Genomic DNA, 20,601 nt, shown 5'->3' with positions numbered 1-20,601 from the left:
GGTCATGTTTTACGCAGAAACTGCCTTCTAAAAGAAGCTATCGAAGGAAAGATAGATGGGCGGATAGAAGTGACAAGAAGACGAGGAAGAAGACGTAAGAAGATGCTGGATGACCTTGGGGACAGAAGAGGATACTGTCATTTGAAGGAGAAAGCTCTATATCGCATTAAGTGGAGGAATTGTTTTGAAAGAGACTGTGGACCTGTCGTCTTGACAGATTACTGATGATGATGATGATGATGATGATGATGATGATGAACATATATTTTTTAGTTATTTTAGTATGAAGACGGCAGGGCATGCAGTGAAATAGTTTAACGTAAATCAAAAAGCACCTGAAGATGGCACCTTTGTGCCGAAACATGTAGTGCGGGAGTGAAGAGTGAAGTGGATGAGTGTATGCACTGTAAGACGGCTGGAATAAATCATGGACATAAACCAGTGCAACAGGACGCTAAAACATAACATTATTAATAAACATACTTCGATTCCAGTGGAACTTAGTCAAGTTTTGCCGTTTACAAGAAAGTGTGTGCAATGTCGCCACGATTTCTTTTCTGGTGTTCGTTTTATCGAGCGAAGAAGCCCCCAGAATCAAATATTTATGACAAAAATTTTGAAAGAAATACTTCGTTTCAAGTGCCCCTGGTTACAGAAATGGGATTGGACTTGCTACACAAAACACAGGAGAAAGTACTACAAAATACAAAGATGAAAGAGGCTACTGTACCTGAGGGGTGTGAAGGCCCCCATGAAAATCGGGGGGTTCCCATCACATTCTCCGCGCTGGAAGTTGTTCCATGAATCACAAAGGGTGGCTGGAAAAGAGAGCGGACGGTACACAGACTCGGCGAAGTAAGTACAGGCCATGTGATGACTGCACACAAGGGCTGTAACATTGTACAGAGAGACACCCCATCAGCGTGAAGAGTGGTTATCCACAACAATACTCTAGCATACGCGTAAAGACATGTGACTCACAATGTCGTTGTTACATATTCTTAATGCATTGTGACTCACAGCACCAGTTAATATTTTTCGTAACTAGTGGTTACGCAGAATAGTACTGCTATATACAGGTTGTCCCAAGAGGGAAGGCCAGTATCCTGGGAGGTCACAGTGGGTAGGCACTGAAACTCAGAACTGGGTAGGCACTGGAGCTCAGAGCTGGGTAGGCACGGGAGCTCAGAACTGGGTAGACACGGGAGCTCAGAACTGGGTAGACACTGGAGCTCAGAACTGGGTAGATATTGGAGTTCAAAACTGGGTAGGCACTGAAACTCAGAACTGTGTAAACACTCCAGAACTCTGTAAACATTCCAGTTCAGAACTATGTAGATATTATTGTTCGGAAGTGTGTAGACAGTGGAACTCAAGACTGGATAGACACTGCAGTTGAGAACTAGGTGGATATTCCTGCTCATAAGTGGGTAGACAATGGAACTGAGAACTAGATAGACACTGCAGTACAGAACTAAGTATCCACTCCAGTTGAGAACTGTGTAGATATTCCAGTTCAGAACTGGGTAGACACTTCGGTTCAGAACTAGGTGGATACTGCAATTCAGTAGAACAAGCCTAGGGGAATGACCAGCACATTTTAAAAAGAAATTTTTAGAACGTAAGCTCGTGAATTTGTTCCTACACATATCGATGTTGGCAACAATGGTTATGGCCTCTTGCGGCACTGGAAATAGCTTGCTCTGAATGAAGTGCGCTGAACTGAGCAGACTAGTTATAGCTGTACTCGTTCTGTTCCCACAGCTAAGGAAACAAGGCTATACACGGCGCCCAGGGACGCTCAGACGTCACCTTCTCCTCCAGGGCAGGGCGGCTGGGGGGCCCTGCCACCGTTGGGGTAGAAGTCGGCGTGGCCTACGGGCTCCAGGAAAGACAGGAAGCCACTGGCAGTGTGGATCACCTGCACGAACTCTGCGTCACTAGCGTCGAGTCGCTCAGCGTCGTCCCTGATCTCGAAGATGGGTTTCGCTGGATCCAGAGCTGTTCACATAGAGGTGTCCGTTAGTGCTCTCCCCTAGAAACAGCGTCTCAATTCGCATTAAATTATCGTGTGTTCTTTGCCTCAAATGTACACCCAAATTTGTGTTCGACGAACGTAACTGCCTTCATCTTCAGGGTCGAAAATTGTGAACTCTGTTTTATATTTGTTTGGCTTATTCTACGATCCCTGAAGATAGAGACAATATGTTCCTCCGAATTGTACGTAAATTACTAGCTTCATGTTCTTTTGCTGGTTTCTTTCTTTGCATACTCTTCAGTACTGAAGTTGGAAACAGTACGTTCTTCCGAAACGTCGGCAAACTATCACCAGCTTTTGTAGCTTATTGCTGGTTTCTTGCTGGGCTTATACTGCAAAGCTAAAGGTCAAGGTCGTACGTTTCTCCGAAACATCTGTACAGATCTACCAGACTACATGGAGTCACGTCTCAAAATACTGTTTCTCTTGTTCTGGGATGTGAAAGTTTTTGAACATGAATTTGTTGGGAATGTTATTACGCGTTGTGTGAAAGAAAACTGATCTGATTGCATTTCCGGTGGTCACTGTCTCGAGCGAGTACCTGGAATTTGTGTTCGTAGCCAGCATATCTCGCTGGCCGCATTCAGTATTAACCCCCCCCCCCCCAAGTTTAGCTTCATATAAGAATTAAATATCTTTAATACTGCGATAGGCCATGGAATGTAAGACGGAGGAACCGGGCTTCGATTCTCTGAAGGCTTAAGAAATTTCTCTCTTCTTTTACAGCGTCCAGATCGCTTCTGGTCCCATCCAGCCTCTTATCCGATGGATACTGGGGTTCTTTTCCGAGGGTAAAGTGACCGGGGCGTGAAGCTGATCATTCAGCTCCATATATTATTAAGTCTGGAATGGTACAGAGTACCGCCATCCACAGAGGAAGTTACAGCAATATTCAGATTAATTACGGAATATCATTTTTCAGTTTGCTTGAAGTGATTCAGTGTCATCGTGCGTATGTGCATCTTTATAAATGTTTTGCAGGTTATCTCTCTCTCTCTCTCTCTCTCTCTCCGGAGAGCAAATCGCCATTATGACTTGAGTGACTTTTTTATTATTCTCTATAATACTTGAAGTTTTGAAGAAGATAAGTCTTTATAGCCTGGTATACGTGTATGTGATACCGTGTAGTCTTGTGTGTGAGAGAGAACTGTTTTCTCCAACTTGAAGTTCCTGCAAAATAACAATAACTGCCTACACGACTGCACGGTGTCACAACCCAGTACGTCTAATTTACGTCACGGAGCCGAGTCCTTGATATGCCGGCAGTCGTTAGGTCACTTCAGAATGTCTCAACATTTTATGGAAACAGGATGGTTCATTATCGTGTTCACAACAGCCCTCAACTTGTTTCCTGTCTCGATCCAGATAAATTTAATCAACACCATCCCATCCTATTTCATGAAATCCATCTTAATATTATCGAACGCCCTGCGTCTAGGTCTTCCTAGTTGTCTCTTTCCTTCTGGTTTTCTCACTGAAAACTATTCCCCTTCGCCCCCATTTGTGCTACACTCCTTGCCCATTTCAACTTCCTTGACTTGACCATTCTAATCATACTTGGAGAAGAGTACAAATTACGAAGCAGTTTTCTCCAACCTCCTGTCACTTCATCTCTCTTCGGTCCACCCAAGTACGAACGACACACTCCTAACTATTTTACTTCTCGGTATCGTGTGTTAGGAAGTTCTGACTAAATGCATTTTAAAACCTTCAAATTTTTAAACCCTTAGATCAGACATGTACAACCTGGGGTCCGCCGGAAGTAAGACTACATTGTTGGTCCGCGAAGCCACAGCGGGTTTCCTCGAAAGGAGGTTCGTGTCGTAACAGACGCTTCCTTCTCACCGCGGAGCCTCGAGTTCAATTCCGGGTGAGGCCATAATGAAATTGATGATAGACAAAGTGGCGTAGGAGTTAAGTTATATCCAATTTTCTTTGATTTATCCCCTGTTAATCATCATTCAACCATTGCTCCGTACTCATCTGTTACCGCCTTGTCACGTATACGAGATTCCTGACCACCAGCGCTTTACCACTTCCTTCGTCTTCAAGTTCGAGACGTGTCTCTCACGTGGCATTGTGGGGACGTTTCTTTTCGTCTTTTAGTCTACTTTCCCCACTTAAAAAAATTGAAGTAGACTTAGGGGAACTCCATGCTGTCTGTGAGTCTCTAAATACCCCATATCAAACTCTGAATGCCTGAATCAATCTTTATAAAACTTGGTATGTACATCACGCCACGTGAAACCATCTAAATGGCGTACTTCACAAATCCCTCCCATCATTCTGTGTGTCTTTATGCGAATACCTCATTTCGTTGATAGGTAACGGCTAGGTAAAAACATTACCGCAACATCGAATACACATGAAACTATGAAAGGATAGTTTGAGGCGTTGTTCTGTAAGCGATCCGTGTCGTATGAAATGAAAGTAAGTGTCTAGTTCTTCCAAGAACATCTCGTTTTGTCTCCAGGTATTCCTTCCGCTCTTCCCATGTCAGATCAACTTTGCATTGTTTCCTCGGGATCGAATAGATTTATAAAATACTTTGCAGGCCTGCGTTTAGCTCCATATAGGCCCAACACGTTACAGTAATTATCATAACTCAGTTCTCAGTTCTAACAAAACATGAAACAAATTTCACACGTTGCCACGAGCGTTTGCGGCCATCTGACGTGCGTACAGTATATTTTACCGGACAGGGGCTGTCAGGGAGCGCTGTCAGGAACACGTCATTCTGTCCGTCACCCTTATATATGTCAGGTACATGTGTGTATTTCATAACTACTGAAGTTCATGGCAATCTACGTCATGTTCTGTGTATGCAGCTTCACAGACAAAAAGTGCTTATATATATACATGTGTGTGCAGAATCCATCAACACAGCGTGACATAGAGAGTGAGCAAAAATGATTTTTAATTATTTCAGAAATATATTTCGAAGCAAACGGCCAGAATACAACATTCAAATGTTGCGACATTAAACTTCTATGTTCTGGAATCTAAGGCTGTGTAGCCACAATACATTGTTGGTCACTCTGTACACGTCAAGTTGGTATTCCTGTTCCATCTATTTATTTTGAAAAAAAAAGGAACTTCATTATTTCCCAACAACCTGTCTCACAGGACAGTTTCCTTAATGCATAATTGGGAGGCATCCACTCCAAATTCCGTCCGACAGCGCCGATGCAATAGTTTCACATATTTGGTTTCGTGAAACCACAGGACACAGTATGCTTTAAAGATTTGTCGCCATTTTCTTGACGCTAAGGCCTCTGGATTATTGGAACTAGATGTGCACGCTTTTGAACTTTTAATATTTGCAATCTACTGTCTGATAAGGTGTGCATAATATCTTGCCCGATTGTTTCACAATAACCCCCTCGTGGGTTCAAATCCACTCGATGCATGAATGTCTTGTGCGTTTATTTTGTGTGCAGGTAGCGGCCTTACGACTGGCTGATCCCCCATTCAAGGAGTCCTACCAACTGTGTACANGGATAGTAATAATAATAATAATAATATTATTATTATTATTATTATTATTATTATTATTATTATTAATAGTAATGCAACCATTAGTTGGCTACATAAAACTTCGGCCTAGCTGGTCAACATCAGGCCAACTGTACAATCACTATGCATTTTAACCTTGTTACAACAGATTGACCAGTGTTTGTATATGAATCTATGTGGCAATAATTATTGTATCAATTGTATCAACTGCTTGAGCTCTTCTGTTGTTGTGACCTTTTATTATTATATTTTTAAAGTATCTTTATGTTAAAACCATAATGCTTTATGTAAATACATGTACAGGTACACGTTTTTCTTCATCTCAGCACTAGTTGGAGGTGGGTGGGCCCCCGGTATCCTTTGAAAATGAGGCTGGGTGGGCCCCAGAGCCGGTCTGGAAGACGTGGAGAAGAGAAAATTTTTTACCCTACCGGGACTCAATCTCTGACCCCTCGGTCCTTTTCGAGGGAAGCGATCATGGTCTAGTAGAAGCACTATCCCAGTATTTGCTATGAGGGACTGAGTAAAACCATTATAATTCTCAGTCGTGACAACCGGTTTGTCACCGGGATTCGAATAACCGGCCTACGGCATCCCACTCAGTGGTGAGCCTGTTCATGGCCATAGTGAACATACGAGAGGATGTGGGATTGCAGGTACCTGTAATTCGCAGAAGCTTTCCTGTCGTCAGCTGTCCTGCTGCGATGCCTGCTACTTGCGCCCCCAGGCTGAACCCCACGATGTGTAGGTCTCGCCGTGCCGCCCCTTGTGTTTCCCGTATCAGGTTGTCTAGAAAGTTGGCCAGACTGCGCCCCACTTCCTTCGTGTTCCTTGCCGCTACTTCGTACCTCGGGCCGCGGGCCAGTGACCACCAGTTGATCACCACCACGTTCAAGTCGGACGCGTGCAGGTAGGCTGAGGGGTGCAAGAACACGATCTCATTTACTGTGAGAAGAGCCCTTCTCGAGAAGCCGCCAGTCGCTCAGCTACTCAAGACTATGCCGACATATTACGGAATACGAAAGTTCACAAGAGCCCTCAACTGGTCCCTACCCTGAGCCATACCAATCCAGTCCACAACACCACATTCTATCGCTCCAAGATCCATTTTAATATTATCCACCAATCTACTTCGTCTGCCTATTGATACCTTTCCTTCTGGCTTTGCCACCAATATCCTATATGCATTTCTTATCTACCCCCATTCGTGCTACATGCCCTGCCCATCTCATCCACTTGACCATTCTAATTATACTTGAAGGAGAGTACAAATTATGAAGCTCCTCATTATGCAGTTTTCTCCAGTCCCCCGTCACTTCATCTCTCTTCGGTCCAAATATTCTCCTCAGCACCCTGTTCTCAGACACCTTCAGTCTTATGTTCCTCCCTTAATGTCAGAGACCAAGTTTCACACCCATACAGAACCACAGGCAAAATTATACTTTTGTATATTCTAATTTTTTTGTTTTTGGACAGCAGAAGAGAAGACAAAAGGTTCTGGACTGAGTGGTAGCAAGCATTACCCGAGTTCAATCGTCTCTTAATTTCCTGTTCTTCTCCTCACACCCATATACAACCATATGTAAAATTAATATTCTCACGTATTTTGGTGTGCGTGACTTATAGACGGGTATTGGATTGACCGAATTTGTTGTACACTTAACACTACCTGTTACCACACTTCACAAACCACTCTATGACACACCATGTCTTCTCTTCGCTATCATTTCGGGCTGCTCAATCAACTGCTTAATTCCATTCCTCTTCAAGTTTAATCCAGCTGGACTGGGGTCCTCGTAATATGACCTTTGGACGGACACAACAGAAAACACCGTTGCATCATTATAGTTCAACAAGATCTTGATTGTTGCTTGCTGACTCGTTGCCGCGGAAACCTTTTTACCGAGTCGTTGCCTAGCAATGAACGCCTACTCTGGCACAGCTATTCTCACTTTTAGTAGTCATGTCATAATATACTCTCATAAATTACTTTCTTACTTAATTCTTTGTTTCCAGTATGAATTCTTACTCACTTATAGGGTGTAAAGCCGTGTAGAATTTTATCGACTTTTGCACAGGCATATTTGTCTCGATTTCAGTGTCAAAGCATAAGCCGAAAATCTAAAAAGGAATTACCATAACTTGGTGTACTAACAGCGGTGGTTACTAAGAATGTTATCTTCTGCGACATATCGACGTGTAGTCTGTCGAGAATTAACGGACGTTTAGGACGAATATGTTAAATCAGTCTTCAGGGTCGAAGAAGAAACCGAGCAAGAGACCAGTATGAAGCACCCAGCTTCATCATGGCGACATTATCATCCGAAATGTCGGTTGACTTTCAACAGACTACACAGCGTTATGCTTCAGAAGATATAACCCTTGAAGCAAGTAATAAGCAAAATGAAGGTGGAGGCAGTACGTTCGCCGAAACGTCGGTTAACACGGTGTCACTTCCCACAAGAAAGCACTCCTCATAGCCACCACCGCGAGAGGTTCAAATCAAATCTATTTGCAGTGTGTTTACCGACGCTATCTCTAGATTATATAGCGCTCAATGGTAGATGATAAGTAAAAATGGTAAAATTGTCCCCTGTGCTTAATTAATTAAGCTCTATGCATGAAGTTGTGTGGGGGAATGTAGGTATAGCTCCAATATTATTCACCTTGTTACTAAGTGGAGGTGAGCGGTCAGCTTCACGCCCCTGTCGCTTTAACCCCGGGGGAAGAGGCCCCGGTACTCATTGAATGGGATGCTGGGTGCGCCCAAGGGCCCGTCTAGAAGCTTTGGAGAAGAAAAAATATATTCCTTAGTCCGTCCCTGTACTGACTTAACTATCCCGGGCTCCTGATGGCTGAGAATGAATAACAGAGACGTGAGGAAGTGTTTACAACATAATTTGAAAGTACTTGCCCGACATTTTTGTGAAGATAAGGCGAAAACCACAAAAACCTCAGGACACTGTGTGTTCCGGTCGGGATTCGAACTGAATATCTCGCGAAAACAATCAGGAGCTTTGTCGTTTCAGGTAAATTTCTTAGTTATTAATTAATTTGAACTTAGCACTTACCTCACGCGGTAACATGCTTCAATTCTAAATGCTGTCACGTGATAGATTTTGCCTATAGACGGGGTTTGGATCGGATATCTGATTTATTGAACACTTATAGATCGTACTACACAATATATAGCGCCATCGCTATTTCTACACTGAACATTTCGCTGTTGCACACAGCAGTGTCATCAGTCTATTGCAGTCTCCACTAGCCGTTTCTAGGCAACAGGTTTTAATACAAGAACTATAAGAGTCTCACTGGCTTACACACTCCAAATATCACACTAAGTCTTCTCTTCACAGCAGGACTTTCAACTAAGAACTGAACTGATGACAGTCAGAGTCACAGTTACTTTAAAACTGGCGGCTTACCGTCAGTGAGTTCGTTTTGGCGACAAGCCCCTTGGAACTCACGACAAGCAGTTTTTTTCCCCAACTGGACACTTGTGGTTATAGTTATTATGTAACATCCTCTCTGACGAGAGGATGGGTCTGTCATTTACAACTGCTGCTGGTCCTCGCCAGTGCAGTCATTCTCGGGTCTGAGTCCCGCGGGACTCATGACCATATTTTACTGTCTCAGATTCGAGACTCCCTTAACCTGGAGGGCCAGGTCCCCATATTTATGTCGCCCAAAATAATGGTGACCTGGTTAAACCTCAGGCACTGATTTTGCTGACAAGTCAAAATCAAGGTCACATTGCGACGGTCGGTCAGTCGGCAGTCTTGGTGTCGAGCCCCACCTGGGCCTCATGACGAGATATTTATTACTGTTTGACAGTTACGGTCTTGTTTTTGTGAGGCGCCCTCTCCGACGAGAGGACGTGTATATCAATGAAATATTATTGCTTCAGTTGCCCTCCTTATAATTCCTTTGCACGGACCGAGTGTAAAACGCCGTATACAACAATACCTCTATTGTTACATGCGTATTAATTGCCGTTGCCTTTGCTTAGAATCGGCTCTGGTAGATTTGCTTAGCTCGCGTTCCTAACATAGTAACGGCTCTACAAGCTACAATATGTAACTCCACTTCCGTATCGAGACGAAAATAGCATCAGATGGTTGGATGGGACCGCCTAAACGCGGTACTAACCCGGCAGTTGCCTGGAGAACCTGAGGAAAACGCAAGAAAACTCAGTCTGGATAGCTGGTGTCCGGACCGAGAATCTATCCCAGCAGATCTGGGGTACAATTTCTTAGCGTTGCATCCAGACCAGCCTATCCGGTGATGTGGAGTGCCGGGAAAGGATAATCAGCAGGGTAGAAGCGAAATGTACTGAGGAAAACCTGCCCTGGTGCCACTCTGTCCGTCCCACATCATACATCATCTACCCTATTATCGAACCCGGACATGCCCACTGTGAATGCCTGTGAGTAAGCTTCCGAGATAGGCCGCGCCATAGCTCAAACGGTTAGTCGCTGGCTTCCCACCGCGGCGGCCCGGGTTCGATCCCAGGTCTGGTCAAATGGGATTTGTGGTGGACACAGTGGCGCTGGGGCGGATTTTCTCCGAGTATTTCGGTTTCCCCTGCCACTCTTCATTCCGTCAAATTCTCCATCATCATAATCACCCGGGGCAGGCTACAATAGGCCAATCAGTGGCCGCCGTGCCGAGTGGACCCAGCTGGATTCCCCCCCCCCTAAGAGAATTAAAGAAAAAATCTTCTGAGATACGGTATGGGCTTGACATGTGAAGGGAAATAATTTTGCTTGGTACCGTTTTAAATATACCACAAATGCCACATGTTCTGACGTCATCTTAAATACGCAGATACACTGAATAGGGAAGTAGGCAAGGTACCATCACGGATGGCTTGCACCGTGTTGCTGGAGTGGCTCTCCGTGTATCCGTGTATGATCACGACGGTGCTGCTGCTGGTGTTGAAATCTGTCACTGTGAGGTTGGACGCGTCTTCTGCCAAGTGCACGGAAGAATCTGGGTGTGCCCTGTGGAACATAGAAGCATACTGTGGCGAAAACTGGACACCATTTCAAAACACCGCCTGGCTTTCCCACCAGCATCCTATGTGCATTCCTCGTCTCCCCCCATTCGTGCTACATGCCATGTCCATCCAATCCTCCTTGTCTTGATGATTCTAACTGTACTTGGAGTAGAGTACAAGCTATGAAGCTTCTGATTATGCAGTTTTCTCCAACCTCCTGTCACTTCCTCTCTCTTCGGTCCAAATATTCTCAACATCCTGTTCTCAAACACCCTCAGTCTATGTTCCTCTTTTAATACCAGAGACCAAATTTCACACCTATGCACAACTAGAGGCAAAATGACATCTTTGTGTATTCGAATTTTTAAGTTTTTATACAGCAGACGAGAAGACAAAAGGTTCTGGACTGAATGGTAGCAAGCATTGCCCGAGTTCAGTCTCCTCTTAATTTCCTCCTGAACCAGGTTTTGATTTGTTATCGTCGTTCCCAAATATCTGAACTGTGCCACATTTTCAAAACATATGTCTCCTATCTTTATATCATGATTTTTTCCTGCATTCTGCTGATGAGACACCAACATATACTTAGTTTTCTGTGTTTACTTGTAGACCAACCTCCTTACTACGTCAGTTAAAGTGTGTGTGTTTTTCTTTATAGTATTTACATTAACGCCCAGTAGATCCACATCATCAGCATAAACCAGCAGCTGATGTGTCCCATTTAATTTCAGTCCCACCAGGTTTTCCTGGCCCATCTTATGGCAGATTCTACAGCAAAATTAAAAAGTAGTGTCGAAAAAGCATCTCCTTGTTTTAGAACATTCTGGGTAGGACACTTATCAGACAAATGCTTACATATAGTGTTCATTTAAACACATTTCAGTCAGCCTAACTAGTTACATGAGTACTCCCATTTCTTTCCAGTATCTGAAAAATGCAAAAGATCTGATCAGCAGTTGATCTGTTACGTCGAAACCCACACTGATGATCCCCAATAATTTCATCTATATATAGACTAAAACTTGAGAGAAGAATATTGGAAAAATTTGTATTGAATTGATAACAGCGATATCTCCCGATAATTATTACAGTCAGTTTTATCACCCTTCTTGTGAACTGGTACAATAATAGACTCCTTCCATTGATCAGTCAATTCTTCCTTATTCCAAATATAATTAACGAGTTTATGGATCCCAGAACGTAATATTTCACCATTTGCTTGAATAAGTTCTGCCGAAATTTGATCACTACCTGGCGATTTATTCCTTTCCAATTTTGCAATAGCACTTTCAACCTCCAAATGGTTAGGATAAGTACTAATGGCTCAGCTGTATGTATTTCTATCTGCCTAACATCACTGACCCTATGTACATTCAATAGCAGAGAAACAGTTCCTCCACCTATTCAAAATGTTGTGGGAATCTGCAAGCAGATCACCATTCTCATCCTTCACTAGGTTACTGCTAGGCTGGTAACCCCTCCTCTACACAGGTCTCTAATATTCATGTTCTTACTGTTCATTGCTAGCACATCAATTTTGTCTTTCAGATATTCCCTCTTTTTGTTCCTGAAATGCCTGCTGGTTTCGCATCTTATATTGTTCAGATTATCCCCATTTAACTCGCTTGGATCCTGTAACCATTTCAGTTTGGCTGGTTTCCTATGGTCTAATAATTTTTAGCATCCTTCATCGCATCGTGGCTTATGCTTCTTCAGTTCATAATAACCTAGACTCTCTTTGGCAGAAATTTTTATATTCTCTAATAGTTTCCCAAGCTTTATCCACTTCAGTGCCCAAGTTTTCCAAGGCCGCGAACCTATTTCAGATTTCAACACGATACTGCTCTTTACCCTCTGCCTCGTTTAATTTCTTGAGATTGAACTTCTCCATATGAACATTGTGCGTTTTTTTGTTTACTCACTGTCAGTGTCTTCCCTAAACTTTGCCACCACCAGGTAGTGGTCAGTATCACAATCTGCTGCCCTGAATGATCGGACATCAAGTATACTCGAGTACCGTCTCCTATCTATCAAAATATGGTCTATTTGATTGTGTATCTTCCCATCAGGAGATGTCCAAGTAAATTTATGGATGTTAAGATGCGGGAACATTGTACTTTTGACAGTAAGATTTTTTGATGTGGCAAAGTTTACTACTCTAACTCCATTATCATTACTAATTTCATGCAAACTCTCATTCCCAGTTGTTGGTCTGAAAATGTCTTCCCTCCCTACTTTGGCATTGAAATCTCCTAACAAAACTTTCATAGGTTACTTAGGGAATTTATCAAATACATGTTCTAGTTCTTCATAGAATCTGTCCTTTATGTCATCAATTTTATCTTCTGTTGGGGCGTGAACATTCATAACAACGATCTCACACCAGCGACCTTCTACTATTATATATGATATCCTATCACTACGAACTCTACCCTCTTAATTGCTGATACGATTCTCTTATGTACGAATAAACCTGTACCTAATTCATGATTTTCATTCCCCTTTCCATAGGAAAATGTATAGTCTCCTGCTGGTGCGATGCCACCTCCATCCCATCTGACCTCCTGTACTCCCGCTAAATCTAACTTATATTTTAAGATTTCTTCTGCCATTGCCCTGAGTGAACCTGCCCTATACAAACTTCGTACATTCCATGTACGAAATCTCATTTTCTTTGGCTTGGGTCGTTTATCCAGAGGATCCGCCCAGGTCCGAGGCTTCTTGAGAATTTTCGTAACAAGCTTATTTCTTACGGTGAGGAGTTGTTAGCCCCATGCCTAACCCCCAAGCTTGAGGACCGCCTGTTGCCGGCTGTCCGCGACTGCTTATGCTTGGCAGCTACCTTCCATACCTGGAGGGCGTCTCATCCATCCGCAACCTGAGGACGCGCCATCCCGTTGTGACAAGGCAGCAACATGATATGGATAATTTTTAGTATAATTTTCTCATTTGAAAAAGTGATAGTAGAGTGGTGAGTTCACAGTGCTGTCTGTGTGTGTGTGTGTGTGTGTATGTGTATTCCCCTGTCGTGCGTTAAACACGTTCCAGCGGTAATGATGAATTGCTGGAGGCGTCAATTTCTATGGGGTCCGTGTAACAAAGAGAAGTAGGCGAACAGTTCTTCCCAAAAGTTCTTGTTTTCTTTTCCCGAATACTGGCGTTTCTCAAGAACTAAATGTGATGTAGAAGTTTGTGTCTGTAAGTCTGTCTTCACTACGTCTCTCTCCACCGTCCACTTAGACTCGTTGACACAAAGATCCGCTGACCTCGTGTAGAGCTTGAACTGGTTCACTGTGGGCGGCTCTTCGGTAGGGAGCTCTGCTCCGCTTAAACCCAAGTTCACTGTAATGAGAAGAGATAAGTCACGTGAGATTTCGCACTATGACTACTCTTATATACTGAAGATGGAAGCAACACGGTCATCCGAATCGTCGGTGAACATCTACCAGATTATGTCATATTCCAGAAGACATTATTCTCCGGAATCATCATAAACGAATGGTAACTGAAAGACGTGGTTTCGCAATGAATTACCTCACAGCACAATTTGACGTCTAGTGTAACACTTGTTGCTAACACAATGGAAGTCATAATTTTTGTGTAAACTTCCGTGCTGTTAAGTTTCTTTGCCCTCTGTTTCAATCCTTACCTGTCCTACACGTTGCCGAACGATGCGTCGAGGCTGACGTTTAACGCCTCCAACGAATAACTAACAAAAATAATCAACTATAAACCGCCTTCACATACCCACATCAAAAACATTTTCAGTGCTTACATATTAGATATGATAGTATGGGCTCAATCACTTATGGGGCTGAGCCCTTCTTGAGAAGCCGCCAATTCTGCAGCTACTGAAGAACTTCGTAGCATTTTATGGAAACCGAATGTTCATTGCCGTATTCACAAGAGCCCTCCACTGGTCCCCCTATCCTGGGCCAGATCAGTCCATACTACTCCATTTTATCTCTAAGACCCTTCCTTCTGGTTTTCCCACTGACTGAACTCTCGACCAAAGTAAACGCGTGCCATTTCCACAGTCTTAGCGGGACGAGACGCCCATGCAGATACATGATCAGGCTGCGTTAGGGCCACTAATTACATCTGAAACAAATAAGGGCAAAGGTAAAGTTGTCCATATGCTTAATTAAGCACCACGTCACGAAGAACAACGGCGGTGCGATGCACACACCCACGTATAGGTATTTACTTCCAGGACCCCTTCGTTTGTTTGCCCTACATTTCATGTGAAAAGAGGAGAACTTGGTTTCTCCAGTAGCGGTTAATTCGTCAGTCAGACGTCATTCAAGGCAGTTCTATATGTGAGCAGCGATTCTTCGTTCGTCATTCGTCACAGCGGAAGAGAGGACGCCCGTTCTCCAGTAAGGAATTGAGCGAGCCTTAGACAGTCACTGAGTGTGAGCTTTCGTAATTGAACGAAATTATAAAGAGTACCAGTAAATCCAAATACCTAATCTAGAACCCATTGTTATTAGTCACGCCAACCTCCCTCCCCGCGGATGCGTATTACTATTTATTGTTTGTAGAAGGAAAAATAAGAAATCTGCAAGCGAAGAGACCGTGAGAACCGGTACAAGCAGTGTGCTTCTACCCTGAAGATGGAGGCGATACGTTCCTCCGAAACGTCGGTTAACACCACATCTACACGGTGTCACATCCCAGAAGACCGCTTTCTTCATAGTTACCGCAGTGAAAACCTCAAATCTTACAAATGATAACACTGTCCGTCAATTGTCAGCGGATGTTACAGTAGGGAAAGAAATGGGCAGAATAATAGTGACAGTGGCTTCCGGGTAGGCAATGGCGAATTCCTGTATTTAGTAATAAGTTTTCTTATAAATTCTGCTTCAGATCTCGCGAAAGATTTGAAGCTTTAACGGCAAATAAATGCACTAAAATCTTCTCAGGCGATCTCAACCTTGATGATGGAGGTGGAAAACATTTCTGAAACGTTGAATTTTAGTTCAACATTGTCATGGAAGATCTTCTGAGAATATTTTATCATATTTCTGCGCATTCAAGGTCATGCTGAATCCTAACTTAAACTTAGTATAGCAGCAGGAGTCGACAGCTGGCAACAACAGAGCGAGTAGAATAAAAAGTTAAATTACATTCAGGGAGATAAACTAAATAGCACGAGAAAGTAGGAATAGGAGATTGAAAGGATGCTGATAGCGGGGTGAATGTGAAAGGAAATGAATGTCTGCAGTAAGTGGAGTGGACTCGAGAGACCCTGCAGAGTGAGATTGAGCACATCGGGGCTTGGCAGTGTCTGGACGTGCGCTGCTGAGTGAAGCTATTTACATGAGTGGAAAATGGAAGCCCTGTACGCAAACTAAGTCTCTAGGAGAGGCCGCGCCATAGCTCAAGCGGTTAGTCGCAGGCTTCCCACCGCGGCCGCTCGGGTTCGATCCCGGGTCTGGTCAAGTTGGATTTGCGGTGGACAATGTGGCGCTGGGGAAGGTTTTCTCCAAGTACTTCGGTTTCCCCTGCCAATCTTCATTCCACCAACTGCTCCACAATCACCCTCACCTATCATCTGGGGCTGGTACAATAGGCCAGAAGTGGCCGCAGTACAAGGGACTTAGTCCCACCCCACTAGCATTAAAAAAAGTCTCTAGGAGAATTTCGTGTAGTTAATAGTCACTCTTTCTGTAACTCGAGTTGAAATTCCTTCTCCTTCCTAGACACTCACTCATTGAACTGAGGCCTTCATGAGAAGCCGCCAATTGTGCAGCAACTCAAGAACCTGCCAGCATTTTATGGAACCCGAAGGTTCATTACCGTGCTCACACGAGCCTTCCACTTGTCACTACCCTAAGCCAGGTCGATCCAGCCCATACCATCTCATCCTATCTCTCTAAGGTTCACCCCACATACGTCTTGGTCGTCCTGGTGGTCTCCTTCCTTCTGACTTTCACACCAATATCCTATGTGCATTTCTAGTTTCCATTCGTGCTACATGCTCTGTCCAGCTCATCCCCTTTGACCTGATCATCCTAATTATCCTTAGAGAAAAGTAAAAGTTATGAAGCACACCCATACAGAACCACGGGCAAAATTATAGTTTCTTATATTCTAATATTTATGTTTTTGGACAGCAGGCAAGAAGACAGAAAGTTCTGGACTGCTTGGTAACAAGCATTACCGGAGTTCGATCTCCTCTTAATTTCCTCCTGAACCAGGTTTCGATCTGTTATCGTTGTTCCCAAATATCTGAACTGTGCCACATTTTCAAAACATCTGTTTCCTATCTTTATGTCAAGATTTTGCCCTGCATTTTGGTGACGAGACAGCAAAACATATACTTAGTTTTCTCTGTGTTTACTTCTAGACCAACCTCTTTACTTGCGTCACTTAAAGTTTGTGTGTTTCTCTTTATGGTATCTACATTATCACCCAGTAGATTCACATCATCGGCATTGACCAACAGCTCTTTCTAGTGTTCACTACATCACCTTTCCGCTTGCAAGTGACGGAGGTGAACGGTCAGCTTCACACATCGGCCACTTTACTTCCGGGGAGATCACCTCAGGTACTTGTTGGATAGGGGGCTGGGTGGGCTCCAGATCGAGCCTGGACGCTATGGAGAAGAGAAATACGTTGTCCGTGTCGGGAATTGAACCCCGGCCGTCCAGCCTGTAGATCGTCGCTATACCGACTGAGCTATCCCGACTACCGGCAGTGAACATTTTTAAGAAGGTAATAATTTAGTGGACTCTGAAGGACGAGATGAGCTTTAGGACAACTGGTGGAGGGCTGAGGTATGCCGTGGCAAATGGGTGATCAGTAGGGACAGCTGTTAACCTGCGTGTTGCGATTTAGCAAATGCAGTGGGCTGTGCTCGAACTTAGTGGCTATTGCTTTCCGTTCCGTTCAGTGACCTCACGCTATAGGGCACTTCGCTACCGCAGGGTGAGTCCGTTGCGTGTTCACTTCTGTTCCTGGCTTTATGTGGGACCGGAAATAACTCGGAAATTGACCAAAAAAAAACTCCTGGTTATGATGAGTACCGCTAGCTTCCGTGAAGTTGAGGGCTGCTTGAATAGCTTGTGCTGTATTGCTGGAGGCACTTAGAAAGAAAGGTCATCAGGAGACCCGTATTTCGGCCCAGATGCAATCCGAACATCTCATGAACACAGGCCTACAGCGTTACCATTACACAAACCTGCTCGGGTAGTATTAATTCTGTGACATGTTTGCTCAAAGCAAGAATTGTGAAGCCAGCAGAGACAGCCGTTGCTAGGGAACGGCTCTGCAAAGACACCGATTCTAGGCAACAGATTTGTAACACTCAACAATGGAGTAACCTGAGAGCGATCTTACGCGGTCCATAAAATAGCTACGTGACGCAATAATAAAACATGTTTGGAGAGGTATTTTCTGTGCGGTCCACGTCGAGGATATATAGCGGTAGCAACTGCGATTACGAGAGTGTCTTGAGACGGCAGTTAATTGTGAGATGGAAGCCAGCCTGCGAGGCCGTGAGCCCGGGAGCAGGGTAACGTCCACTGGTGAAGACACAGCAGACTGAGAAGACTCAGTACGTGCTGTAGTGAACTGCAGTGTTTGAATTAGCGATAGCGCTGTAGTTACGACCTGTAAGTGGTCAAATATCCAATTTCCAATCAAAACCCAGTTTGTAGTCACTCATACACGTGACAATATGTATGACGATCTGATTTACGTCATAAGGTTCACAAAGAATGTGCGCAGGCGTAGACTTCATCCACCCGTCGAACGTCATACCTTGTAGAAGCAAAGTTACGGACGCAACGTCATGGCCTGGTGAGACAATCAGGTTCTCCTTGCATAGGCAGTAGAAGGACGTTAAAAGCCGTACACGTCCCCGTCTCTTGCAGCGAAGATTTCAATCAAGAGCAATTGCTTGGCTTTCTTGTGCACTTTTTATATCTCCCGTTCATAACACATATGGTACACATTTCTCGTCAGTTAGAACAACTCTCCTTAATTAAAAAAGCACTCTTTATGAAAGATCTTTTCTTTTGGAGAGAAAATATGAAATCGTATATGCGAGAAGCAGATGAAAGGAGGACGAGTACCAGAAAAAAAAATAGTGGAGATTCATGATAGAAAAGAGACTACAAAAATCTCTTGCCAACATCTGCGGTTCTTCTGTGCTTCTGTATGATTTGCAGGGCTTTTCCGTCTCTCCGTTTGTAAATTTAAAAATCTTATGTTTGACTTGGCGATGACTTTGGCCGCGCGGTCTATGCGCTCGCTCGAACGCTGGGATCGTGGGTTCAAATCCCTTTCAACGCATTGATCTCTGTGCACGTTTTATTCTGTTTGTGCTGTTCTGTATGTAGGTAGCGGCCTTGCGACGGGCTGATCCCCCATCCCAGGAGTCCTACCGACTGTGTATGGGATTAAGAAACTGAAAAAGCCGCGGAGGTACAAAGAGCTGTAGAGCCATAGATAGGTTTGACTTGTCACAGATATCCTCACCCAGTAGTGCCGGAGATAAATATGCGTGGAGCTATTCCTGTATTTGCCCTTGCATCTCTGTAATTTTCTATACTAAGTTCAGTGATGCCTTTTTTCCCCCTTGGCACTACAGCTTCAGTGGGCCTAGAACTACCTCCATGAACTTCCCCGTTCACTTAGGTTTTTCTAGATCTTACACATTCGGTAGGACTCCTTGGGCGGGTGATCAGCTCGTCGCAACGCCTCTACCTGTACGAGTACACAAACACAGAAAAACGCACGCACACAAACTGAACATCCATGCCCTGAGTGGGATTCGAACCCATGAGCCCGGTTTCCAAGCGAGCGAAGACAGTACATGCCTTAGACCGCTCGGCTACCGTGACCGGCCAGTGATACCTATATCCCCATTAATTAAAGCAGCTGCCTTGGGAGAATAGTTTCGCGTTTTGTCTTCAAGGAACTCAGTACCCGGTTTCTGTATGCAGCATCACATGACCACACCACCTGTTTGTGTTGCAGTGAAACAGAACTCCACTTGCAGCAGCTTATTACTGTCCGGATGTTTACAGGCACAATACTCATGTTCGCTTACATCACCAGAAGAAAGATTCACGACTGTTCTACTAGTAAATACGAGACGACCCCAGCAACGCGCTTACATAGCTGGATCCTATGTCATTTACTTGTTCGTTTGCCTTGTTGGATGATGTTGCAATGCAAAATTAATTGTGAAATTATGAATCTCATAGAAAGTCGGTAGGGCTCCATGGACGGGGAATCAGCCCTGTCGCAAGGCCGCTATCTGTAAAGGATATCGTGGGCAGACCTCCGTATATGGTTCGAGTGGGATTTGAATCCATGTTCTCAGCGTCTGGGCAGCGCAGATATTTCTTGCGGCATGAAATGTCTTCGCTCGCTCGAACGCTGGGATCGTGGGCTCGAATCCCACTCAAGGCATGAATGTCTCTGTGCGTTTATTCTGTGTTTGTGCAGTTCTGTGTACACGTAGCGGCCTTGCCACATGCTGATCCCCCGTCCAAGGAGTCCTACCGTCTGTGTATAGATCAAGAAACTGGAAAAACGGCCAAATCCCAACAAAGTGATGTAAAAAGCTAAGAAGTTAAAGTTGTCCGTGTGCTTAACTAATTCAGTACTACTCCATGAAGGCGTATGGGGAAGTGGATGTATAGATCCACATTTTCTTGACCTCGGCACTAGTTGGAGGGCTGTAGAGCCATAAATAGATCGAGTACCCTAATAACTCATCAATCAGTTGGTTTACGAAACCAGCTTTTTATGTTTTCTCTAATCCTATTTTATTCTTCTGCTTAAGTCGTATTACTATCATTACTGCTTTAATCGCTCATCTGTAAATAAGAACTTTTTTTTATTTTCTCAATTACACGCTTTTCTATTTTAAGAATTGGTTTTATCTATTTTATTCTTCAACCTGATTAAATTCTATTTATTGTTTAAAACCTCGCTGGCCCTTATAAGGTATATTTCTGCAATTAATTGTGAGAGAATGTACATATGAGTTTTGTTTCAAATCCTTACATGCTTACACTCACCGTTA

General features: G+C 43.9%; 2 protein-coding genes across 4 annotated transcripts in view; one reads left to right on the top strand and one right to left on the bottom strand.

Moving 5' to 3' along the window:
- LOC111865127 (GTP-binding protein Di-Ras1) overlaps positions 1-20,601 on the top strand; it is a 333,795-nt gene that overhangs the window by 274,825 nt on the left and 38,369 nt on the right. The window lies entirely within an intron of this gene.
- LOC111865118 (lipase member H) overlaps positions 1-20,601 on the bottom strand; it is a 33,153-nt gene that overhangs the window by 2,479 nt on the left and 10,073 nt on the right. Inside the window, exons 2-6 of one of the 2 annotated variants that reach the window (XM_023852860.2) lie at positions 13,823-13,898; positions 10,415-10,560; positions 6,215-6,469; positions 1,813-2,001; positions 731-890 (exon numbers count right to left, since the gene is read on the bottom strand). In XM_023852860.2, coding sequence (XP_023708628.1) covers positions 731-890; positions 1,813-2,001; positions 6,215-6,469; positions 10,415-10,560; positions 13,823-13,898 — 826 coding nt within the window. Of the gene's footprint in view, positions 1-730; positions 891-1,812; positions 2,002-6,214; positions 6,470-10,414; positions 10,561-13,407; positions 13,899-20,601 lie in introns of those variants that run through there. The other variant, XM_023852870.2, reaches the window with a different exon arrangement.

Source organism: Cryptotermes secundus, unplaced genomic scaffold, assembly GCF_002891405.2.
Source record: "Cryptotermes secundus unplaced genomic scaffold, Csec_1.0 scaffold719, whole genome shotgun sequence".
NCBI classification, from domain to species: domain Eukaryota; kingdom Metazoa; phylum Arthropoda; class Insecta; order Blattodea; family Kalotermitidae; genus Cryptotermes; species Cryptotermes secundus.
Note: the sequence above shows the minus strand (reverse complement) of the source record. Positions and strands in the feature narration are given on the sequence as shown.